The 20,866-nt window shown below is 39.4% G+C and overlaps 1 protein-coding gene across 1 annotated transcript in view; it reads left to right on the forward strand.

The window, feature by feature from the left end:
• EXPH5 (exophilin 5) overlaps nucleotides 1-14,030 on the forward strand; it is a 55,423-nt gene extending 41,393 nt beyond the window's left edge. The window contains exons 5-6 of the mRNA XM_050937987.1: nucleotides 1,758-1,884; nucleotides 5,935-14,030. Of these exons, the coding sequence (XP_050793944.1) occupies nucleotides 1,758-1,884; nucleotides 5,935-11,438 (5,631 nt within the window). The 3' untranslated portion in view covers nucleotides 11,439-14,030. The remainder of the gene's footprint in view (nucleotides 1-1,757; nucleotides 1,885-5,934) is intronic.
• Nucleotides 14,031-20,866: the final 6,836 nt, after the last annotated feature.

The following is a 20,866-nucleotide window of genomic DNA, read 5'->3' on the forward strand; positions in this document are numbered from 1 at the left end:
TGCCTAGGTCACCTAAATGGTAGCGCCAGCCCTGGACCTCACCCCTATTCCATGGTGGGACCCACTGAGATGCTCAGTGGGAGGATAGCTCATACAGTCAGCACTCTGGTCCTCCTTTTTAGGCCGCCTAAAGGGTGCCACCTTCTCATAATGTGACCCAAAGACTTCTTGATGTTAACTGGCAGAGGTCATTGAAGTACATAGGGGCACAGCTATTCCCTGGGTTCACCAATAGAATGTCATGTAAGATCCCTAATGAAAGCCTGTGTCACATAGCTCATCATAATCATTCTGAGATGTATATACCAAAACTATGTGAGGAGTTTTGTATATATGCTGAAAATTGTGTTCTCTAGGCTGCCTAGTTAAAGGCAGGTTCTCTCAAAGGTAGCTTGCCTTGAGGCAAACTTCTCTAGTCAGGAGGTGAGAGACACTTCTCTCCTTAGCTAACCATTGTGTATCTCACAATGGAAATCTGTTAGCATACTGAGTCTAATGCTAACGAAGAGTTTGTGGAGATTTCAGAAGGAAATTAACAGAAAGAGGTAAACTGCAGGAGGAAGGGAAGAACCCTGTTTTCAGAGGAAAATCAAAGATCTGGGGTCATATCTGTGGGCGCAGAGAGATGCTTTGGCATCCTTCAAGCTGGGAAGACAAGCTGGCAGCAGGCTTGATCTTATGATAAAGGGAATCTCAGCCACCCTGGTTGAAAACGCTGGGAAAAGGACTTGGGGTAAGCTATCCTGTAGGTGACCGGAATGCTGTGTGTGTTAAGTTTAGGCTGTAACAAGCATGTTATGATTTTGTTTTATATGTATCAGTTTGTTTCTAATAGTCTTACTGACTATCATTTGAATCTCAGTTCTTTAGTAATAAACTTATTCTTGTTTTCACTGTAAATATATCTAAATGTTGTGTGTTAAATGGAGCAGTGATCCTGTGTTGAATCTAGTAAACTGGTGTGTGCTATTCCTTTGGGAGCAGAGAATCTGAGAATTGTGAGAGTGTTCAGGGGATCAGGGGCTTGGCACTCCAGAGAGACGTTTAGGAGCTAAGGAATTGGTGTGCGCCTATAGCTAACCTGTACACAGAGAGCAAGGCCTGCAAGGCAGTGCTTGTGTTGCCATAGGCTGGTGAAATTAGTGATTATGTGAAAATACAATTTTAAAACTCAAGAGTAAAGCATCACAAATGGAATTTGTTTCATTACAATATTACTAATGTCTTAACTGTAATACTTACAAAAAGCTACTAAATTAGTTGTATTGTGTAATGATGAAATCTGAGTATAGGAGAGGTGACTGTGGTATTTGATTATTACATTTTTTCTGGGAGGTGAATACCACCTCTTGTTGGGGTGGGTTGTAAATGTGCACATTAAAGAAGAATGGATTAGGAAAATTTAAATTACAGAGGCAATATCCTACTAGAATGTATGTGGAAGTGAAATGAGTAAACAGCTAACAACTACAAACAAATATCAGTTATAATACAAAACCACCATTAATGTGCTCTGGAGTGTGCTACAGCCTCTGGACAAGAAGATGTACTAAAATCCCCCCAAAATCAAGTGAAAGTCTGAACTGTAGATAGTTGTATTCTATGCAGAATTTAATTCTTCACATGTGCAGCACTGTGATTTCAGGCATATATTATTTAAAAGAATATTAGCACCCATGAGGGTTTTCTCTCCTCTTGTCCATATTATTTGTTTTGCTATGAAATTAAGCTACACAGTCTCTTAAACTTCTCAACAGGCTGAAACGTGCAACTCATCTTTACCAGCTGAACTACCTGGTAACTTATTTGATGCAACTCAAGCTGAAATGATGGAGGACAGTGCACCTGTATGGAATGAACAGCTAGAAAAAGAGTTTTTCAGTGGTAAGTGTGTGCACTCATGCTGTTTTTATACTGTAGTACCAGCACCACCACACGTGTAACTGGATATGGGAGACATAGGTGCTGGAACTACAGGTGTTGGGGGTGCTGCCGTACCCCCTGACTTGAAGTGGTTTCCATCATATACAGGGTTTACAGTTTGGCTAAAGGACTCTCATCACTCCCACTGTAAAAATTGTTCTAGCACCCCTGATGGGAGATCCTTTCTATAAATGAATAGTCTCTCTCTATAAGTTGCTCATTGCTTCCAAATACGGCAGCTACTTCTCTCTTACTTTGTCTGTCTCACGTTTACAATAATTCGAAGACTCATAGACTTTAAGGTCCGAAGGAACCATTATGATCATCTAGTCTGACCTCTTGCACAATACAGGCCACAGAATCTCACCCATCCACTTCTATAACAACCCCTAACCTATGTCTGAGTTATTAAAGTCCTCAAATTGTGGTTTGAAGACCTCAAGCTGCAGAGAATCCTCCAGCAAGTGACCTGTGCCTCATGCTGCAGAGGAAGGTGAAAAACCTCCAGGGCCTCTGCCAATCTGCCCTGGAGGAAAATTCCTTCCCGACCCCAAATATGGTTATCAGTTAAACCCTGAGCATGTGGGTAAGACTCACCAGCCAGCACCCAGGAAGAATTCTCTGTAGTAACTCAGATCCCATCCCATCTAACATCCCATCACAGACTAATGGGCATACTTACCTGCTGATAATCAAAGATCAATTGCCAAAATTAGGCTATCCCATCAGACACCCGTCCTTTGCACATGTAACTCCCATTGAGGTCAGTGTGTAGCTCAGGCTAGCCTCATGATTTGTAGAGCCCCAAGCTGCAGGAAATGAGGAGCCATGAGTTACCTCTCCATCTGGGCCCATTACTAGAGGGAGTGAATGGGGCTAGCAGCCAAGTCACTTCTTCCTTTCTGGTCTCACTGCTGGTGAGGGAGGTAGGGACAGACAAAGCTCAGACTGGCCCACAAGGGTGCAAGGAAATTTATTCTTCCATGAACTTTTCTGGCACCCTCCAAAAAAGTCCTTCCTAGTACACTGCTACCCAGCACCCATGTGTGGAACAGCTACACCAGTTTTTCACTTTGAAAACATTATTACAATATGGGGAGAGGGTATGATTAGGAGGCAGTGAGGAGGGGAGGCATGCTAGAGGGAGCAGGCAGCGGGGGTGGTCTTTCTGGAGCCCCCAGGGCCATCATTTATTTTAGGCGGCAGCCGTCACTGCTCAAGCAATGCCCAGAAACCCCTTTTCTCTCATTTCTCTGGAAGTTCTTGCCTCCTCTGTTTGATACAAGGCCAGAGAGAGCTCAGCAGAATTTGACCGTGATGTGAGGTCCTCAAATTATTAAGGTCCCTAACAGCCACTTGCTTTGCTTGTGCCATAACTGGCTCTCTTATGGTCCCCACTCTCTGCTGTCCTCAGCAGAAACTCAGCAAAGCAGACAATCTGAGGTTTGCACTGAGCTGTCCATGACACTCAGATCTTTTTTATTTCAGCCTTAAAAAAGGTGGATGATGGACCATTTTTGTTTACTAATACTCAATTCTTAAATTCATCCCTGGTGTAACTTCTAGATGTATTTAATTCATGTGGATGCAAACTGAACACGTTAAACTGTCATTGCATAAATCATCCCTGTGATTGAAAGTACTTCCAGTAAATTCTTTTTATCAGACATGGCTATTTAAAATTCATCCCAGTTAAACAAGAAATTCAATGTTTATTTCAGGTTAATAGGTTAGTGCATAACTACAACTTTGTTGACAGAGTGAATCAAAAGTTCTTACTAAATTTTATTACACTTTATCATCACCTAGGCTATCAAACCATCTGACCTCCACAGATTCATAGAATGCCATTGCCAAGCCCTGCATGTTATAGTCCTCTTACAGAAATAATTGAAAGTGAGCAATAAGTGATAAATTACTTAGGGTTATCAATTAATCACCATTAATGCACATGATTAATGCAAAACAAATTAATTAGATTTTAAAGAATAGTCATGATTAACCGCAGTTTTAATCGAAATGTTAAACAATAACAGAATACCAATTTAAAATTGATTATAAATATTTTGGATGTTTTTCTACATTTTCAAATAGATTGATTTAAATTACTGTACAACACAGAGTAGAAAGTGTACAGTGCTCACTTTATTTTATTTTTTATTACAAATATTTGCACTGTAAAAATAAACAAAAGAAATAGTAATTTTCAATTCAGCTCATACAAGTACTGTAATGCAATCTCTTTATTGTAAAAGCACAACTTACAAATGTAGAAGTATTTATTTATTTATTACAAAACCACATTTGTTTACATTTGAGAGATAATGCTGCTTACTTCTTATTTACAATGTCACCTGTAAGTGAGAACAGACGTTCTGCATGGCACTGTTGTAGCCAGCGTTGAAGATATGCTGAACTTTGTATGCCCCTTCATGCTTCGATCACCATTCCAGAGGATATGCTTCCGTGCTGATTTGCGTTCTGTTTGATAACGATCCAAAGCAGTGCAGACCGACATGCCTTCATTTTCATCATCTGAGTCAGATGCCACCAACTTGTTTGTCTTAATACTAGCTGAACAAGAAGTAGGACTGAGTGGACTTGTAGGCTCTACAGTTTTATATGGTTTTGGTTTTGAGTGCAGTTATGTAAAAAATAAAATAATTCTACATTTGTATGTTGCACTTTCATGATAAAGAGACTGCACTACAGTAGTTGTGTGAGGTGAATGGAAAAATACTATTTCATTTGTTTATTTTTATAGTGCAAATATTTTGTAATAAAAATAATATAAAGTGAGCACTCTACACTTTGTATTCTGTGTTGTAACTGAAATCAATACATTTGAAAATGTAGAAAATAAAAAAAATTATACATTTCAATTGGTATTCTGTTATTGTTAACATTGCAATTAAAACTGCAATTAATCGTGATTACTTTTTTAATCTTGTGATTAATAGCAATTATATTTTTGAGTTGTTTCACCGCCCAAATACTGAAAATGTTCAGCTATTTTATTTACAACACATTTCAAGCTAAACAAGCTTAGGACATGCAGGGCTACTCCATGTGCTCCTTTTGAATGTTAATATCTAGAATGCCCTTCCAGCTCACAGGTACATCATAGCATTGTCTAGGCTCTGGAAACATACAGAAAGATCTGAGCATGCTCATCAGCACCAGGCCCAGATTACACCTTCTGTAAACTAGACAGCAAAGTGCCTCCACACCATTAAATACCCCAGCTACAGATCCCAACATGCTCCTTCCACCCCCACTCCATACATACCGCTCCCTATGCACAGACTCCTGAATGCCTCTCCCACCCTACATATACCCCAACAACCCTTCACCAGCCCCACTTATCCTGACAGCCCTCCCCATCCCAGTAGCTCTGACCTGTCCTGCTCACCACAGCCCCCAAAACCTCAGCCCAACATCAGCCCCCTCCAGCATCCCCTCCCCATTCCCCTTACAGCCTCCACAACTCACCCCATTCCCACCCCATTCCTTGCAACCTGGATCATAGGCTTGCAGCACCACTCAGTTTTAGGGGGTCATCAGGGGCCCTCTTGAGATGGGGGGTCCTGTGCAAGTGCACTGAGTGCACATTGGTTAATCCATGTCTGATAAGTACAGTTCTTTTCTACTTGCTTTGCAAGTTAGAATTGTGAAAGGTTCTTCCTACACTTAGCTGATGAGTGTAAATTAAGAACGCAAACTATGTTTGTTTTTGTTAGTTGTTTTTGCTATTTGAAACAAACACTGGCTAGGTTGAGGAGCCCTTTGAAGACCAGTCTCAAATCAGTACAGACTTTTTCCCTCAGTCAATGATGGATTATCGATGAAAGGCACTGTGGAAGAAGTAATGTATATTTGGGGGGAGCAGGATTTGAATATGGAGAAGGTGGTTCCTTTCAAAACCTGATCTGGTCCTTGATATAGTACATTACACTTTTCAGCATAATTAGTTTGAGAACATTAATAAAATAGCTGCCTTTTTCTGTGTAGTTCTAGATGATCTGGATGACCAGCTGGCACAGGAACAAGCCCAAGATTCAGTGAACAGAAAGCATCTAGTTGACAGTGGACCAAGAGCACAATATGTGTTTCCCAGTACAAGCAGACAGACTGCTATTAGGGGACAACACAGAAATAACTGCAGTGAAACACCGAGCACATTTTTCTCTGATGCAACAAGAACAATAAGAGCCAAAGAGGACCATAAAATTTTCTACAGACCAAGGAAATTTTATGATACATATATGAACAGATGCCATTCAGAATCTAAAGAATACATGCGCAAGGATTCATTAGACAGTAGTTACCCTGTTCTGAGCAGAAGGCTGTCTTCTGTATCTTTTGGAGAGTCCTCAGAAGGTAGCTTGCATCTTTCTTCCATAAGACAGAACAATGGATTTGGACACAAGAGTTATATGGGGAAGGGTACAGTTGGGAGAAGTTACTCTGTGTGTTCTCTTCAGAGATATCCATCTTCAGCGTCCTCTGAGCCATTTTCAACAACTAGTTTACAAAATCTATTGGCAATGGAGAACAATAGTGGATTTGTAAGAAGGAACAATCGGCAAACCCCAAAGCGAATTCCCCTCTCTTCTATTGTATGGAATAAACCATATACTTCTGGACGTGCATCAAATCAAGACAATCTTTTTAGGACCCAATCATTAATGGAATGGAATGGCACAAAACAGGATACATATCCTTGCCCTCTGCACGAAAACAGAAAATATGAATTTTACCAGTCAAAACACCGTTACAGAAGAGATATGTCAAGTACTAATTGGTTTAGTAGCGTCAGTTGCACAGACAAAGCTGCTACTTCACTATCCTTCAATAATTGGGAGAATTATCCGTTATGCTGGTTGGAAAACAACCTCTCTAGGTCCCACTATAGAGATACAGCTTGTCATGGTAGGTTCCAAATAGACCAAAAGAGTTCTCCTTTTGGAAGGAAAGAGGAGCACCCTTCCTCATGTGATATTTACCAGTACTACAATGATGAAGTGTTTCTTTCCCCTGATGCTCACTATGAAATGATTACATCTAATTTAAATGACCAGCAAAGTGCACATGCAAAGAATGCTAAATTTGCTTCACAGTGCCATCAGAGTGACTTTCAAACATGTGTGTCAGAGAACAGAAGCAGTGTGGAGATATCAAGTGGTGCAAATAGTAAACTGCTTTCAAAGAATTCAAAAGACCCTCAGAACTGTCTCACTTATAAATCTGCAGTTATTTCAACCAGCATCAAAGCAGATGTGTCTAATGAGTCTGTCTTACTGGGTGAAAGGTTCAAAATGAAATTGGTAGCAGAGAACAGCAGTTCTGCCACTAAGGTTTCCCAAAGCCAGCCACAGCCTTTGGTTACCCAAATGAATATTAAGAAAGACTTTAAAAAAGCTGCTTCAGACAAGGTCAGAGACTTGGAACTATCAGGCAAGGCAGACCAGAAAAGTATTAAAGACATAATATTACATCCAGTTTCTCAGAAAGTGAATACAAAAAATACTGTTGATCCCCAGAGTTCTCCTGCCTTGCAAAACAGCACATCTCTTCTTAATTCACCTCTCTCACTGAGTTCAAGGAGACAAACCCAGCTCACCGCCACAAGAGAGATTACAAAAAATAACATATCAAAGAGTTGTAAAAGAAACCTACAAAGAAAGGAAAATGATCTTCCTGCTCACAGTGAACTTAATCAGACCCCTTCTCTTCTGTCAGCTGATGAGAGCAGAAGAGAATCATTTCTTTCAAATCTGAAGCAATGGGAACATCATCTGCTTAATTCAGCAAAAAGAAAAGGCATTAAATTAGGAAGCTGGAGAACAGAAACTACTGATCATATCACTCCTAAGGGAGAGTCTTTCCAGGTAGATGTTCTACAAAGTAGTGCATCAGTTCATTCTGCTCCAGTTAGTGAAACGTTGGCAAACCATCAAAGCATATTGCCCAGTCCTCCAGAATTATTGTCTCATAGTTCACAAGACTCTCTACAAGTCTTTTCTCATAAGAACTATCTGAAATCGTTAGAAACTCCAACTAATTCTTCAGTGAATTGCAGAGTTACTGAAGCTCCAGCAGAAGGTGGGAAAGTAGTTGAGCTGGCAGGTGTTGTTGCAAAAGATATTCCCCAGGAAAAACCCAAAGATCAAAACATTTTAGCCAGTAAGGACCATAATAGTCAATTAACTACTGGTGGTTCACAAAACAGGAATTGTGAGAATATTTATGCACGTAGTTTTGACAGAGGCCCAGAGATTGCTGAACGTAGTTTAAACTATTTTTGTTTGGAAAGAGAAAATGGGAAAACAAGACACAATGCATCTTGTATTGAAAGGCTCTATAGGCAGGGAAGCTTACTGAGACACACAAATAGTAGCAGCATTTCTGGCTCTCCTGTTAAAAGCAACCCTGAGTCTCCGGAGCCTCTTGTCATTTATTACACTTTACCTAGAAAATCAGCTAGCATTGCTGGCAGTGTAATGTCAGGTATGTCCATCTCTTTCCCTAAAAGCAAAACAGCCATGTGGGATCATGTAGAGAAGCAGAACTCAGACAGAGCTGCTGCCCTTTCTTTTAATCAAGGAAATAAAATATCTTCTTTAGGATCAACACATTCCTCAATAAGACCAATACCTTTAGATGGTATTACAGATATCAAAGAAAATGTCCTGCAAATTAAGGATCACCCTTTGCCTCTAAATAGGAGCCCTGACCACTCCTTAAGTGGTAGTACAGTTGTCTCTGAATCAGAAAGAGAGAAACTTGTAAACAAAAAAGAATCTCCAGTATTTTCAGACTGTTTGGAAAAGGAAATGGGGGATTCTTTGCAGAAATATAAAACTATTAGCACATTTACAGTTTCTGGTGATGAGGATCATATTGAATATCATGAGTTGGTTTCAATTTATTACACCTTACCACGGAGTCATTCAAGAACATTGTGTAACCTCTTTCTAGATGATCCAGAGATTACACCTTTATCTTTTTACACAGAAAAATCTAAATCACCAAAAATGCCGAACAAGAACTCTGAAGTTCGCATCAGTATAGCAAATGTAGCTTTTCCTAGCACCTTAGAAAAAGAGAGACACCTACATTCTCCTGATCAAACTCCTGCAGCTTCAATGACACCCCAGAATGCAAAGACAGGAGCTGTTGACACATATCAGGAAAACTCACATTTTTCTCCTAGCACTGAGAAAGTATGTACTTCACAATCAACAAGCATTGTACATAATAAGAAAGATATTTCACCAGGGCTTGCATTAAAAGAAAGCACACTTGTACTTCCTGACATGGTGACATCAGACACTTCTGTTCATGATCCAGAATCCACTACAGAAGCGGATACTTCCGTTAAGGCAATTTCTATTGCTTCACACAACCAAAATATTGATAAATGCTTTTCTTCAGGTAAAGAAAGTAAAGAGAAGGAGAATATTTTGCATACTGACACACCATTAACCTCCTCTTTGTCAACCCCCCAAAAACACAAAGACCCTCCAGAGAATGTTTTTAATTTTACTTCTGCAATTAATAATACTAATAGTCTGCAAATCAGAGACTCCAAAAATTGCCAGCAATTTATTGAAGTAAAAGGGAGTAACAATCAGAATATTTTACCACCCCAGTTAGATAAAAATAGTTCCCATGAAGGAAAAAGTCATAGAGAGTCTGCAGTCAATAATACCCCAGTAGCCTCTGCTGAAAGTAAATCTAGGCATGATGCAGGAGCCAAAGAGAGATCAGATTTTCAACACCAAAGCATTTCTCTATATAACAATAAATGTACTGGATTTCTATTAGGAGTTGAAAGTTCCAGAAATAGCACAGATGAAGAATTAATTTCTGATAGAAAAATGCTTCCAAATTCACAGAACAAACCATTTCAGCCTGGCACAGTTTCTGCAGCTAAACCTATACTTCAACCAGCCAAAATAGGTATCCCAGACACACATGATCTAGTGAGCCGCAAAACTAAACAAGAGCAAATATCCCTGAACACTCAGATGAACAAAGATTGCCCTAGTTTGCAGAAAGCTGTGCTGTACAGTGAAGATAGACAGAATGTTGAGTCTAAAGATAAACTCTCCAGTGTCACACAGGATCTGCAACTGCCGCAGAGTGCAGTGAGTGAAAATAAGCTTATGTCTGATGGCACTAGAGAGAAAGTCAGTGATATAGAAAAAAGGAAAAACAGGCCCTCAGTTAAAAATGAAGTGGCAGCCATTTACAAAACAAGACGAAAATTTTCTAGTAAAAATGTAAATCCAAAACCACACGTAAGTAATATATTTTCACAGAATGATGGAGGTACCACTTCTTTAGAGATTAACGTGACCCACAGCACATTGCATTCCCCTGCTTCTACCCAGCCATTTCTCCAACCTGGAAATGAAGACCAGAATCAAAATCTGACCCCTGGTGTTTGTGACAGCCCTGTTCACAAAATATCTGAGAAGAAGAAGAGATCACAAACTAATGATGACTCTCCATTGTTAGTTAAAAACAAGAATCAAGGACCTTTTGCAAATTCATACAACCAGAGAAGAGAACTCAACAATCCCAAACAAAACGAGAATGAAGTGGAAAGCATTCTGAGCCCCACAATTCTATTCCCAAAGGAAATAGTTGCAAGAAGTAAGAATTCCCAAACACTTGGCCAGGGGTTGGAAAACAGAAATCAAACCATCTTTTCCAGAGCTACTGAAGCAAATTCATCAGGAAATCAAAAGAGAACAAGTACTGGTGGTAGTTCCCATGATCCACCACTGTTGCCATTTTTAACTGACAAAAACTCAAACACGTTTATAAAAAATTTGCAGGCAAGTGTCTGTTCACAGAAACAGGCCCTTTCCTCGGATGAGTGTGATCATGATCAAAACCTCCATCGGTCAAAGAGTTTAAAAAATGCAAACCTGCACAGTAATCAGTCACGCATGAGTCGTGCAAAGAATCAACGTGAACGTCACTTTTCTGAAAGCACCTGTACTCAAGATTCCCATGACAACCCTGGCTCTGGAAGTAACTGTCTACCTAAAGAAAGCAGGTACAGTAGAAAGTTTAAATCTTATTCTGAGCTGTGCTCTTATGATGAAAATGAAAACTGGGCTTCATATGATGAGAGGACCACCACCTACGGCACTAGACGTGTGATGTATCCTTCTATTGAGTTTGGTATATTTGGAAAAGAACAACAACTGGCGTTCCTGGAAAATATCAAGAGATCACTCACAGAAGGGAGATTATGGAGACCATGTCTTCTTAAAAACCCTGGCTTTCTGAGAAATGAAGAGAGTGATTCTTTAAAGAGGGCTGAGCTCTTGAACTCAGGTTCTGCTGGGAGCAAAATTTCAGTAGATGCTTCATCCCCAAGAAACTCAATTGACATCTATCGAGAAGAACCAATGGTTTATTCAGACTCGGACACTGACACCACCACGGATGATGAATACTATCTTTGTGAGACTGATAAAGAATCAGAACTGTGAGATCCTGTAATACAAGATTGAGAGAAAGATCTCATCTGAAAGGTGTTTTGGTGGTTTCTGGATGAGCATAAACATGTAACACATTTTGGGCCAGATCCTGTGCTAGTATAAATCAGTGTTGGTCCATTGACTTTAATGAAGTTATGTTGATTTATGCAAGCTCAATTTGGCCATTTTTTATTTTAAAAGTATTTAAACCTGTCATTTTTTTTGCAAGCAAAAGATAAATTCTCACATCTTTTTTTTAAAAATATTTTATTAAGAAAAGGAAGATGAATGTGGAGTTTTTTATTGTGTAATGATATGGAAGTATCTCCACTGACTTCTGCAGGAGTTGGATTGAGCTTTTATATACTAAGTGGCCAGGGATGTTTTTCCTGTATAGCTTTGCGGATAGTAATCTCACACACACACACACACATACCCCTTTGGGCAGAACAAAGAGCACCCTATTGAGGCAAGGCAGTACACTTTCACTACTGGAAAATTGGGTTAAATTTCTCAATATGAAAAGTACAGATGAGTGATAGTCTGCTTTTAAAGCATCATATGGAAGATACAGGGTTGAAATAGCAAGTGTCATTGCTGGCTGGGGCTGAGATGCATTACCAGCTTGGCTTCCTTTGTCTTGAGGATGATTCTAGTTTTTAATAATAATGTGTCACTTCACAGAGCACTAAATTGAACAAAAATTTTAAAAAATTCTGTAACTGTAAAATTCTCTTCTGTTTATTTCCTATGTGTTTCATTTCCTACACTTCATGGGCTCAATCCTTAGCTGCATGTAGTTCATGCTGGGCACAGCACTGTTAGTGGGAAAGCAAAGGTGACTTTAAATCACTTTTCCATCTCCCCTAGCCCTCAGCCCAACAGGGGGCTAAAACAGTCCTTAGCATATCTTAGAACAGCCCAAAATCTACTATAAGTTGCACCAACAAAGCAGTCCTAGGAACTACTGTGCTAGCTGAAGATGGGGCAGCATGCTGTATTCTGTGGCCCCATCTCTTCTCTTTTTCCCTTTCCCGCTATACCCCTTACTCTGAGGCAAGGAGAGGGCTGGAGGTAGCCTCAGCTGTCTACATAAGGCAGTTTAAAGGGCCTCGTACACCACTTTGGTGGGCACTTAATGAGGCTGAAAGATCTGGCCCTATAAGCAAACATTATTTTTGTTTTTAAATAGCTGCAATTTTTTCTATATGTAGTGAAGCGTGTCAGAGCTTGAAGAGGAACATCTTTTGACATGTTGTGTCTCGTATCTTCCCTAAATTAGCATCTCCCTTTGGTATTTTTCTAACATGCTCTCTGTCATTGCAATACCTTTCATCCTTTGAATAGAAAGGCTATGAATGTTTTCCCTGAAGCTGTTCCCATGCCACTTTACTAAATGTTGTATCGGTATTACACATTAGCCAAAACCCACACCAGGCCCTGAAATCTTGAACTGAGCTTTCATCTCTGGCCACTCAAAATCACGTAGCTCACAGAGCCAGAAGATCACATAAGTTTATTTGTACTTAATCTTTACTAACTTCATATCTGGTCTCTAATTAATCTTATTCCAGAATTTTCTCTCTATTTTTTCATTTAATAAAATTATCTTGAGACACAAATCATATTTTTATAACTGGAAAGACAATGGCCTGATATTTTAAAGTAATATATTTTAGGCAAAGCAAGCAAAGTTTGTATCCCTGAATGCTCCACAAGAAAAATATTGTATTAGACAATTTGGTACCCTTATTTTTTATATTGTATACTTCATTAAAGAAGTGGAGCTGTACTTTGAAAGTGTTTTGATGTATAAATATTGTTATATACTTTATTTTCTTTGGTTGTACATAAGACTAATATAAACTACATATTTATATTCAGAATTGTTCTTTTAAGTGGTATCTATTTTGGAATGATTTGCACATACTGATGCATACAGTGTTGGAAGGAAATAATTTTCATGTAAATGTAAACTTGTAAAATGTGCTGTTCTGATGAGAAATGCTATGACTACTTTATGTACATGGTTTTACACCATATATACAGAGTTCCACACCATAAGATTAATAAACCAATTAATACTAAGTAAGGGTTTTCTGTTATGATACATGTTTACAGGGAGGTAAATGGTCATATGATTTGCTCAGGTAAAAGTGGATTATTTGTAAATACTTGTAAATATTTTCTACCCATACAGTGGATTTTGGACTAAGTTCTCACATTGGATGCATAAAGGAGGCTTTCATAAAATACAGTGCTAGGTATATGACGAAAACTGGGAGCCATACAAAGAAATCAAAATAGTTTAGAATTTGATCCTAAATAAGTTGTGCAAGACTGTGGTGGGTCAGAGTGGCTGGTAACTAATGTTTACAAAGGGCTGATGTAATTTTGTTAAGAGTCACTCATATAAAAACATGAGGTCAAATTCATCCCTTTCAATAAGAAGATGCAGCTCTCCTAAACTGAACGGAGCTACACCATCTTTTGCCCAGTGGTGAATGTGGCCTGTTATATCTTCTAAGTCTTCTCTTTAGCTATAATATATTCTATAAATGCTTATATATTATAGGATATTAATACTGAAAATGACTGGTTTGAAATAAATGGTGCATATTGCTTAATAAATGTTTGTACTGGTTTTATCTGTGCACTCTAACTCATGCTGAACTATTTTATGCTTTTACAATATCTTAATGATGCTTTCACGATACTGATGCCAAGCAGTGCTAAGAGCATTAAAAGATTTAGAATTAAGCATCCAAGCATGATCCTTCATAAACTGTAGGCATGTCCAAAGATACACTCGAGTTTTCAGTGTATTACAAGAACTGTGTGTCTGATTTAGACAACTTTCAGAAACCTATGCACAGAGGAATAACTTGTGCAGAGGAATGACTTGAATTGTTAAACTGCCAAGTACTGGCAGTGGAGCTAGATGCCTATAGATTAAGTCAATCATTAGATGTCCGTATCTGCAGTTGTACTAGTCCATACTTTTTTCTCTTTATGGTAGATAGCCATTTGGGGCACAAATGCCTTCAATCAGAGATGAAATGTTCTCTGTAACAATCTACACACCTTGCTAGCCCTGTATTCTGAGCAGCAGCAAAACATCATTCAAACGATAGTTTTAAAAATATTTGCAATAATATGTGTGACGATCACTGTGGCCTTTACATGTAGTGAGAGGACAAGAGAGGGAACCTTCCTTTTGCTAGACACATGAAAGGATCAATCAAACATGGGGCTGCTACCCGGTTGCTTCCCCCGGAGGAAGTATGGTTCCTTGTTTCCTGAATGCCACAAGCCTGAGAGATCATGAATCCGCTTCAGGAAAGTTCTAGTTTGGGAACCTGTTTTACACTCTGCTGGCGGGACCATGAGCCACCTACCAAAGTGGCCTAGCACCAAGAAAGGAAAAGTTAATTCATGGTCTAGGGGGTATGAAAAAGCATGTTGAGCAGCCAGTTTTGATACTATTAATTGATACTTAGCATAATGCAGCGGGGGGGGGCTACAAATAGTGGGAGGTAAGGAAAGGCTTCTCCCTCCCTAAGTGCTTTGCTGAAACATGGCCTAGATTCTCTTTTGAGCTGTCAATTGTGAAAGTAGAATGAATTATATAGTAAGAATAGAAAGGATTAAAGAAATGCTATCTGTACCTTTAAGCAAAACTGTTGGAATGCTGCAATCCAGGTATCAGGAATACAGACATTAACATAGAACAATTGCACCGTTTAAGGGCAATTGGTGAAGTATTAGCCTTAAATCGATAACAGTAAGGAAATAGGATATGCATGCTGTGCCCCAGGTGAATTTTCCTGTTTTGCTTTCTTTGTCCCTTTGTCTAAATTCCCGCTCTTTTATCTGTATAAATAAGACTGTTTGGGCCTTGCATGGCCACTCACATATTCTGAATGTTATTGGCGGAGCGCTGCGCTAATAAACAGAGTGGTCTGACAAATTGTGAGTCCTGATTCTAACTTTGACAATTTGGAGGTTCCACCGAGATGGCAACCGTCTTCACTGGGGCTGTGTGATTCCTGACTGTTTTTGTAGGATGACTGTGGCAGCCGGCACTGGGCATTTGGCCCAAGCGGTCCTCCACTAGAGCAGAAAGGCGCACAGCCACAGTGAGGTCTACGCCATCGAACCTGTTGGTTCCCACTCTGTTCTGGTAGGGATCCCGGGATCTGACATCAGGAATCTGGTCAGGTAATTATTTCTGTGTTTTGTCCGGACTGAGGACTGTCCTGTCTCTGTGTCTATCTGTCCTCTTGTGGAGTGTTTGAGTCTGGGTGCCGTCTCTGTCTGGGGATCGGCCGACCAAGGGGTTCCTGTCCCCGCGGTCTGAGTGAGTGGAATCTGCACAATTGCAGCCGCACCGCACTTTGGGTAAAACCCCTGGTGGGAAAGCAAGGGCGATTGAGGCAGTAGTCTGTGGGCTCCTTTTGTGTGTTGCACTGGGCATCGCTCCGACGAACCCGAATTTGCTTCTTGTTTGATTGGTGTGTGAAGTCCTCCTGTATGGGTAACCAGACGTCTAAGTCGGGACAGTTCCCTAAATGAACGCCGGCTCATTTTATGTATTTAGGATGGGTCCAGACTCCTGTAAATTTCTGGGAAAATGGTCTAGGCTAACTCAGGGGGATCCCAAAACTCAGTGGCCACTGTTAAAATCTTGGAACAAAGACTGAGTGGACGTCTTAAAAGACAAACTCGGCCAACCTAAAACTAAATTTGCTAAAGGAGAGGTTAATTGTTTCATGCAGTGGTGGCAAGAGGCAAATCATAGGTGGACAAAATCAAAACTGGCCTCTCTCAATTATTCAAATAATAAGTTAAAAGCTTTATTAAAAGCCTCCTCTCCCACCACTAGACCGAGCGCTCCCCTTTACCCCGTTCTCCAAACCCCGGATCGATCCAAACCCCCTTCAAACTCCCATCTCACTGTAAAAAGGACAAAAAGCTCCTTGTTCTGCTCCCCTTTGTCTGCCTCAGAAACTGATTCGTTAGTGTTCCACTACCAATTCAGCAAGAGGGGGGACTCCTCAACTAGCCACCACCCTTCCTGGTCCCTTTCCTTGAACATTTCTTTCAAAATTGTGAAGTGACCACAATAGCACTCACAAACGGTTCATTAGAGGAAGAAAAAAAAAAAAGCAGGATCGGGCCCAGAAAAGCAGGCAAGCAACAGATAAAGAAACTGAAAAACAGGTTGAAAGCCCTAAGGGAATAGTGTTAGAAGTAAGAAAAGCAGTAAGTGCAGGCATGAACCCCTGGAACAATACCTAAAATGGTGAAATCTGAGGTGATAAAGGTGTCATTTTGGGACATAAACAAGTGATTTAAGTAAAGAGAGTGAAAAGTTAACTCTACAGAGGCTGGAGAGAATTAAGCAGTTAAACTTTGTGAAAATGTTAAAAAAGGACCATGTTAAAGAGAGAGAATTCTTGGTTTCTTTGTAGCCATTCTGAAGGGAAATGGGCCCTTTTCCAGAAGAGTGCCTGTAAATAATCCATATATATATGTACAGCTATGTAAAAACAAAGTAGTGTAAAGAAATGTTAAGAAAAAAAAAGTGTATGTATCTATTTGTCTGTGAAAATATGTAAAGTTCTAAGAATCTAAACCAGCACATCTGGTTTGTAAAACTCCTGTTTTGTAGGGGTAAGATAAATTGATTTTGTTTTTGTTTTTAATGCCACTACAAATTCATTTGACTCTAATTCAAAGTTGCAAAACTGACAGACCTTTTTGCAAGACACAGGCAATTAGTTTTGTTTGGCTTTGGGATTTAGCATTTAACCCTTAAGGAGTAACTTCATTCTTTACAAAAATTAAAATGTTTTTAAATAAAGACCAAGTCATGGCTGCAATAGGGCAGTCAAAATCAGGAGAATAGGTAAAGATTCTGGAGTCTGTTTGTTTGGTTTGGTTTTTTTGTAACAATAGCAGATAAGAGCTGTAGTGAAAAAATAAGAAATTAACAGTGACCCTCTGAAGCAACAGCAGAGGTCAGGTGCACAAAACAAAAAGAAGCAATGTTAAAAACACTGAGCCTTAAAATGGCTCTGTGGAATCAGACTATCACTTTGATAAGGATACATGAAAACTCTGTAAGAACAAAAGAAACAGTTACACCTTATGTAAAAATTGATATGGCTAATGTTTTTAAAAAGTTATAGTATAGAAGGAATGTGCATTTTCCCTCGGACATATGCGGTGTATATTGTAAAAAGGGGTAAAAGAAATGCAAATGAAACATGCTGCTGAATTAAAATCCTATTAGGGCTCCAAAAAGAGCCGCAATAGGCTGTTTTTTTCTTTTTCAGATCCCTGTGTGTTAAGACAGAGTCTCTGAGCTCTGCTGATGGCTTTGAATCCAAAAGTCAAGCCTGTGTTGATGCAAATTACCTAACTGATAAAGAAAGGTGAGAACTGCCAGCACAAAAGAAGCTGCAAATAAAGAACATACCTGGTCAGCACACAAACTGCCTACATAAAAGGCATGGTATAACAAGATACCTTTTATAAATTTGATGCTAATGTTACTGTTAATATTAAACATTAAAATAACTTTAATGTTAGTAAGTACCCCTGTAACAACTTGTAGTGTGTATGATTTTTGAAAAAATCCTTTAAAGTAATATGGTACTGATGCTTCCCAGCTATTACCTGTAAATAAACTTAAAGCTTAACACTGCAGGAAAAACATTACAAACTTGGTCTGCTATGTAAGAGGCAAAACTTGAGGTACACCACCTCATGAATTTAATAACTAAACAGTGGAATAATTTTTGCATAACCCTTAAAAAGTAGAACCCATTAAAACCTGGCCTGCCTATAGAACAAAAAACCACAAGAAAATAAGGGGGTAATTCCTGATTTGCCTGCAGTCAGGAAGGGTATTTGTAAAAGAATGGAATCTTTAAGCAATAATCAATGCCACCCCAAAAGGGGTAGAAAAATGTTCTTTTTGTCTTTCAGATAATCCAAAGTACTGTATAATGGACTATGTGTATGTGTTAATTCTTGGGGAAAAGTGTTTAAAAAGTGTTAGCAACTTACCAGAAGACAAATGTAAATGTAATGTAAGTACTGTGTTTACCAATAATCACATTTACTATTTGCCACAACAACAACAACACCAAAAGAGTCTCAGCTTACTGTAAGCACTGATTTAGTTGAGTTCTCTATCAATCTTGGCATTGAATGGCAAACAGTTACCAATCATCTGTTAAAAGGTAAAAAGGTAACATGGTTCCAAAAAAAAAAAAAAAAAAAAAAAAAAAAAAAATTGTGGAAAACTGGACTATTCATATTATACACGCAAATGGGGACATGTTAAGAATTGCCACTGCAGAAAAGCATAACAGCTCACCATTGGTATAACATATTTTCTGGATGGTCTCCCACAACTACTGGCATACTAATGTTACTACCCCTAATTGTTTTTGGTTTTAAATTGTATGTGTTTAATTGAAATGCTTAAAATGTGCTGGTGGATAAAACAAATGTATGTAAAGCTAAAGCCACAGGCCCAAATCATCTCCCAGTATTTTCTATTACATGGACTAAATAAGAAGTGACACTGGCGATTAATAATCTTAGTGTCAAAAGGGGGATATGTAGGAGCAGGATTTTATCATGTCCCATAAGAATTACAGTATAATTTGATTTCATCCTGCTAGCCGCCTTTTTTTAAATACCAGAAAAAAATGACCCTCTGGGACTATAAGATTCTGTTTTCCCATATGCATTACAAATTGGGCCCTCTCTAACTCTTTGTTTTAAGATTTAGGTAGTAAAAGACAGGATTCTCTATTGTGTCTGTGTTAAGTAAATTAGAGAAACATTGAAGGCCTGGGTCTCAATGTAAATTGTCTTAGTTATCAATTGTAAAACTTAGCAAGGTTTAATTTGCAATGCTTTTTTTTGTTCTATATAAAATACTACTGTTTGTATTCTCAATCTGTTTGTGTGAATGAGGAATGTATGCATCAGGAAAAGACAAGGTGTGAAGGCCATTGTTACAGCCAGAGTCAAGGGACAGCTGTTAAACTGTCTGGCATCTCAGAGTGGATACATGCTTCGCAGTGTAAGAATGCACCACCCCCAGTGAACCAACCACCACCTCAGGACCACGCAGAGTCAATTTTTTTTGACTCCAGAAGAAGACGTAGAGGAACAGCCTGCAATAACTTACAATCTACGCTCTCGTAAGGGTTGCCAGAAGCAGATGACTACATAAAGCAAGGCCCAAGAAGAAGCAGTAGTGAGCTTAGCGCCTGCTGCCTGGTGGACATAAAACTGTGACTGCAGTTCCCTCAGTTGAGGTTGTCAGAACCAGAAGGGTCCTGCCTCCAACATGCGCCTCTGGTGGTGCCTGTTCTTCGGCTGCTGGTATCTTAAGGTCTGGGGAGTCCACAATGACAATTATTTTATCCAGCAGCAAGTGTGGATAGCTCAGACACTTATTATTTCTAAATGCTGGGTCTGCAGCCACATCCCAGCCCACTCTCAAACTGGTGTTCCTGTCCTGGCTATCCCACTCAATTCCCCAGACCTCACTGGAGGACCTTGTCCGTTTAACACAATATGGAACAGTCATGACACCTGGAAGAGGCTATTGGCAGTTCCTTTATCCCACTTGGGGGAGCAATACACCAGGCAAAAAAAGGCTCCTAAGTAGTTAAATAATGGCAAATAAAACCAGAGAAAGTTTAAGAGCCCTGGCCAAATAAACAGGGGCGATCGGACAGGTGGCTCTCCAGAACCGTCAGGCATTGGACATAGTGCTGGCGGCCAAAGGAGGGACCTGTGCTCTCACTGGAAAACAATGTTGTATGTTTATACAATACTAATGAGGTAATAGATCGCTATAGCCACTTAGAACAAATCACATATCTTCCCCATGAAGAGTCAAGTTCTTTATGGAAGTGGCTAAGTAACCTGTTCAATTTCTCTGGCATAGGAAACTGGTTGTTTCAGGGAGCCCTAACTATCCTGTTTGGAATCTTAGTGATTTTTGTATGCTTTCAGTTAATCTCCTGTTGTATACAGAATTGTGTCACCCAGATGACTGCCCCAAAACAGAGTGCTAATATGATGATTTTGAATATCGCTGATGAACTAAGAGATAAGGAACGGTTAATTTGTGGAACTCAGTAAGGGTTGGTCATGGCGTATGCCTGACCAAAAGGAGGGATTGTGAAAGTAGAATGAATTATATAGTAAGAATAGAAAGGATTAAAGAAATGCTGTCTGTACCTTTAAGCAAAACTGTTGGAATGCTGCAATCCAGGGGTCAGGAATACAGACATTAACATAGAACAATTGCACCGTTTAAGGGCAATTGAAGTATTAGCCTTAAATCGATAACGGTTAGTAAGGAAATAGGATATCCATGCTGTGCCCCAGGTGAATTTTCC

The sequence above is a fragment of the Gopherus flavomarginatus genome, chromosome 1 (assembly GCF_025201925.1).
Source record: "Gopherus flavomarginatus isolate rGopFla2 chromosome 1, rGopFla2.mat.asm, whole genome shotgun sequence".
Classification (NCBI taxonomy): Eukaryota; Metazoa; Chordata; order Testudines; family Testudinidae; genus Gopherus; species Gopherus flavomarginatus.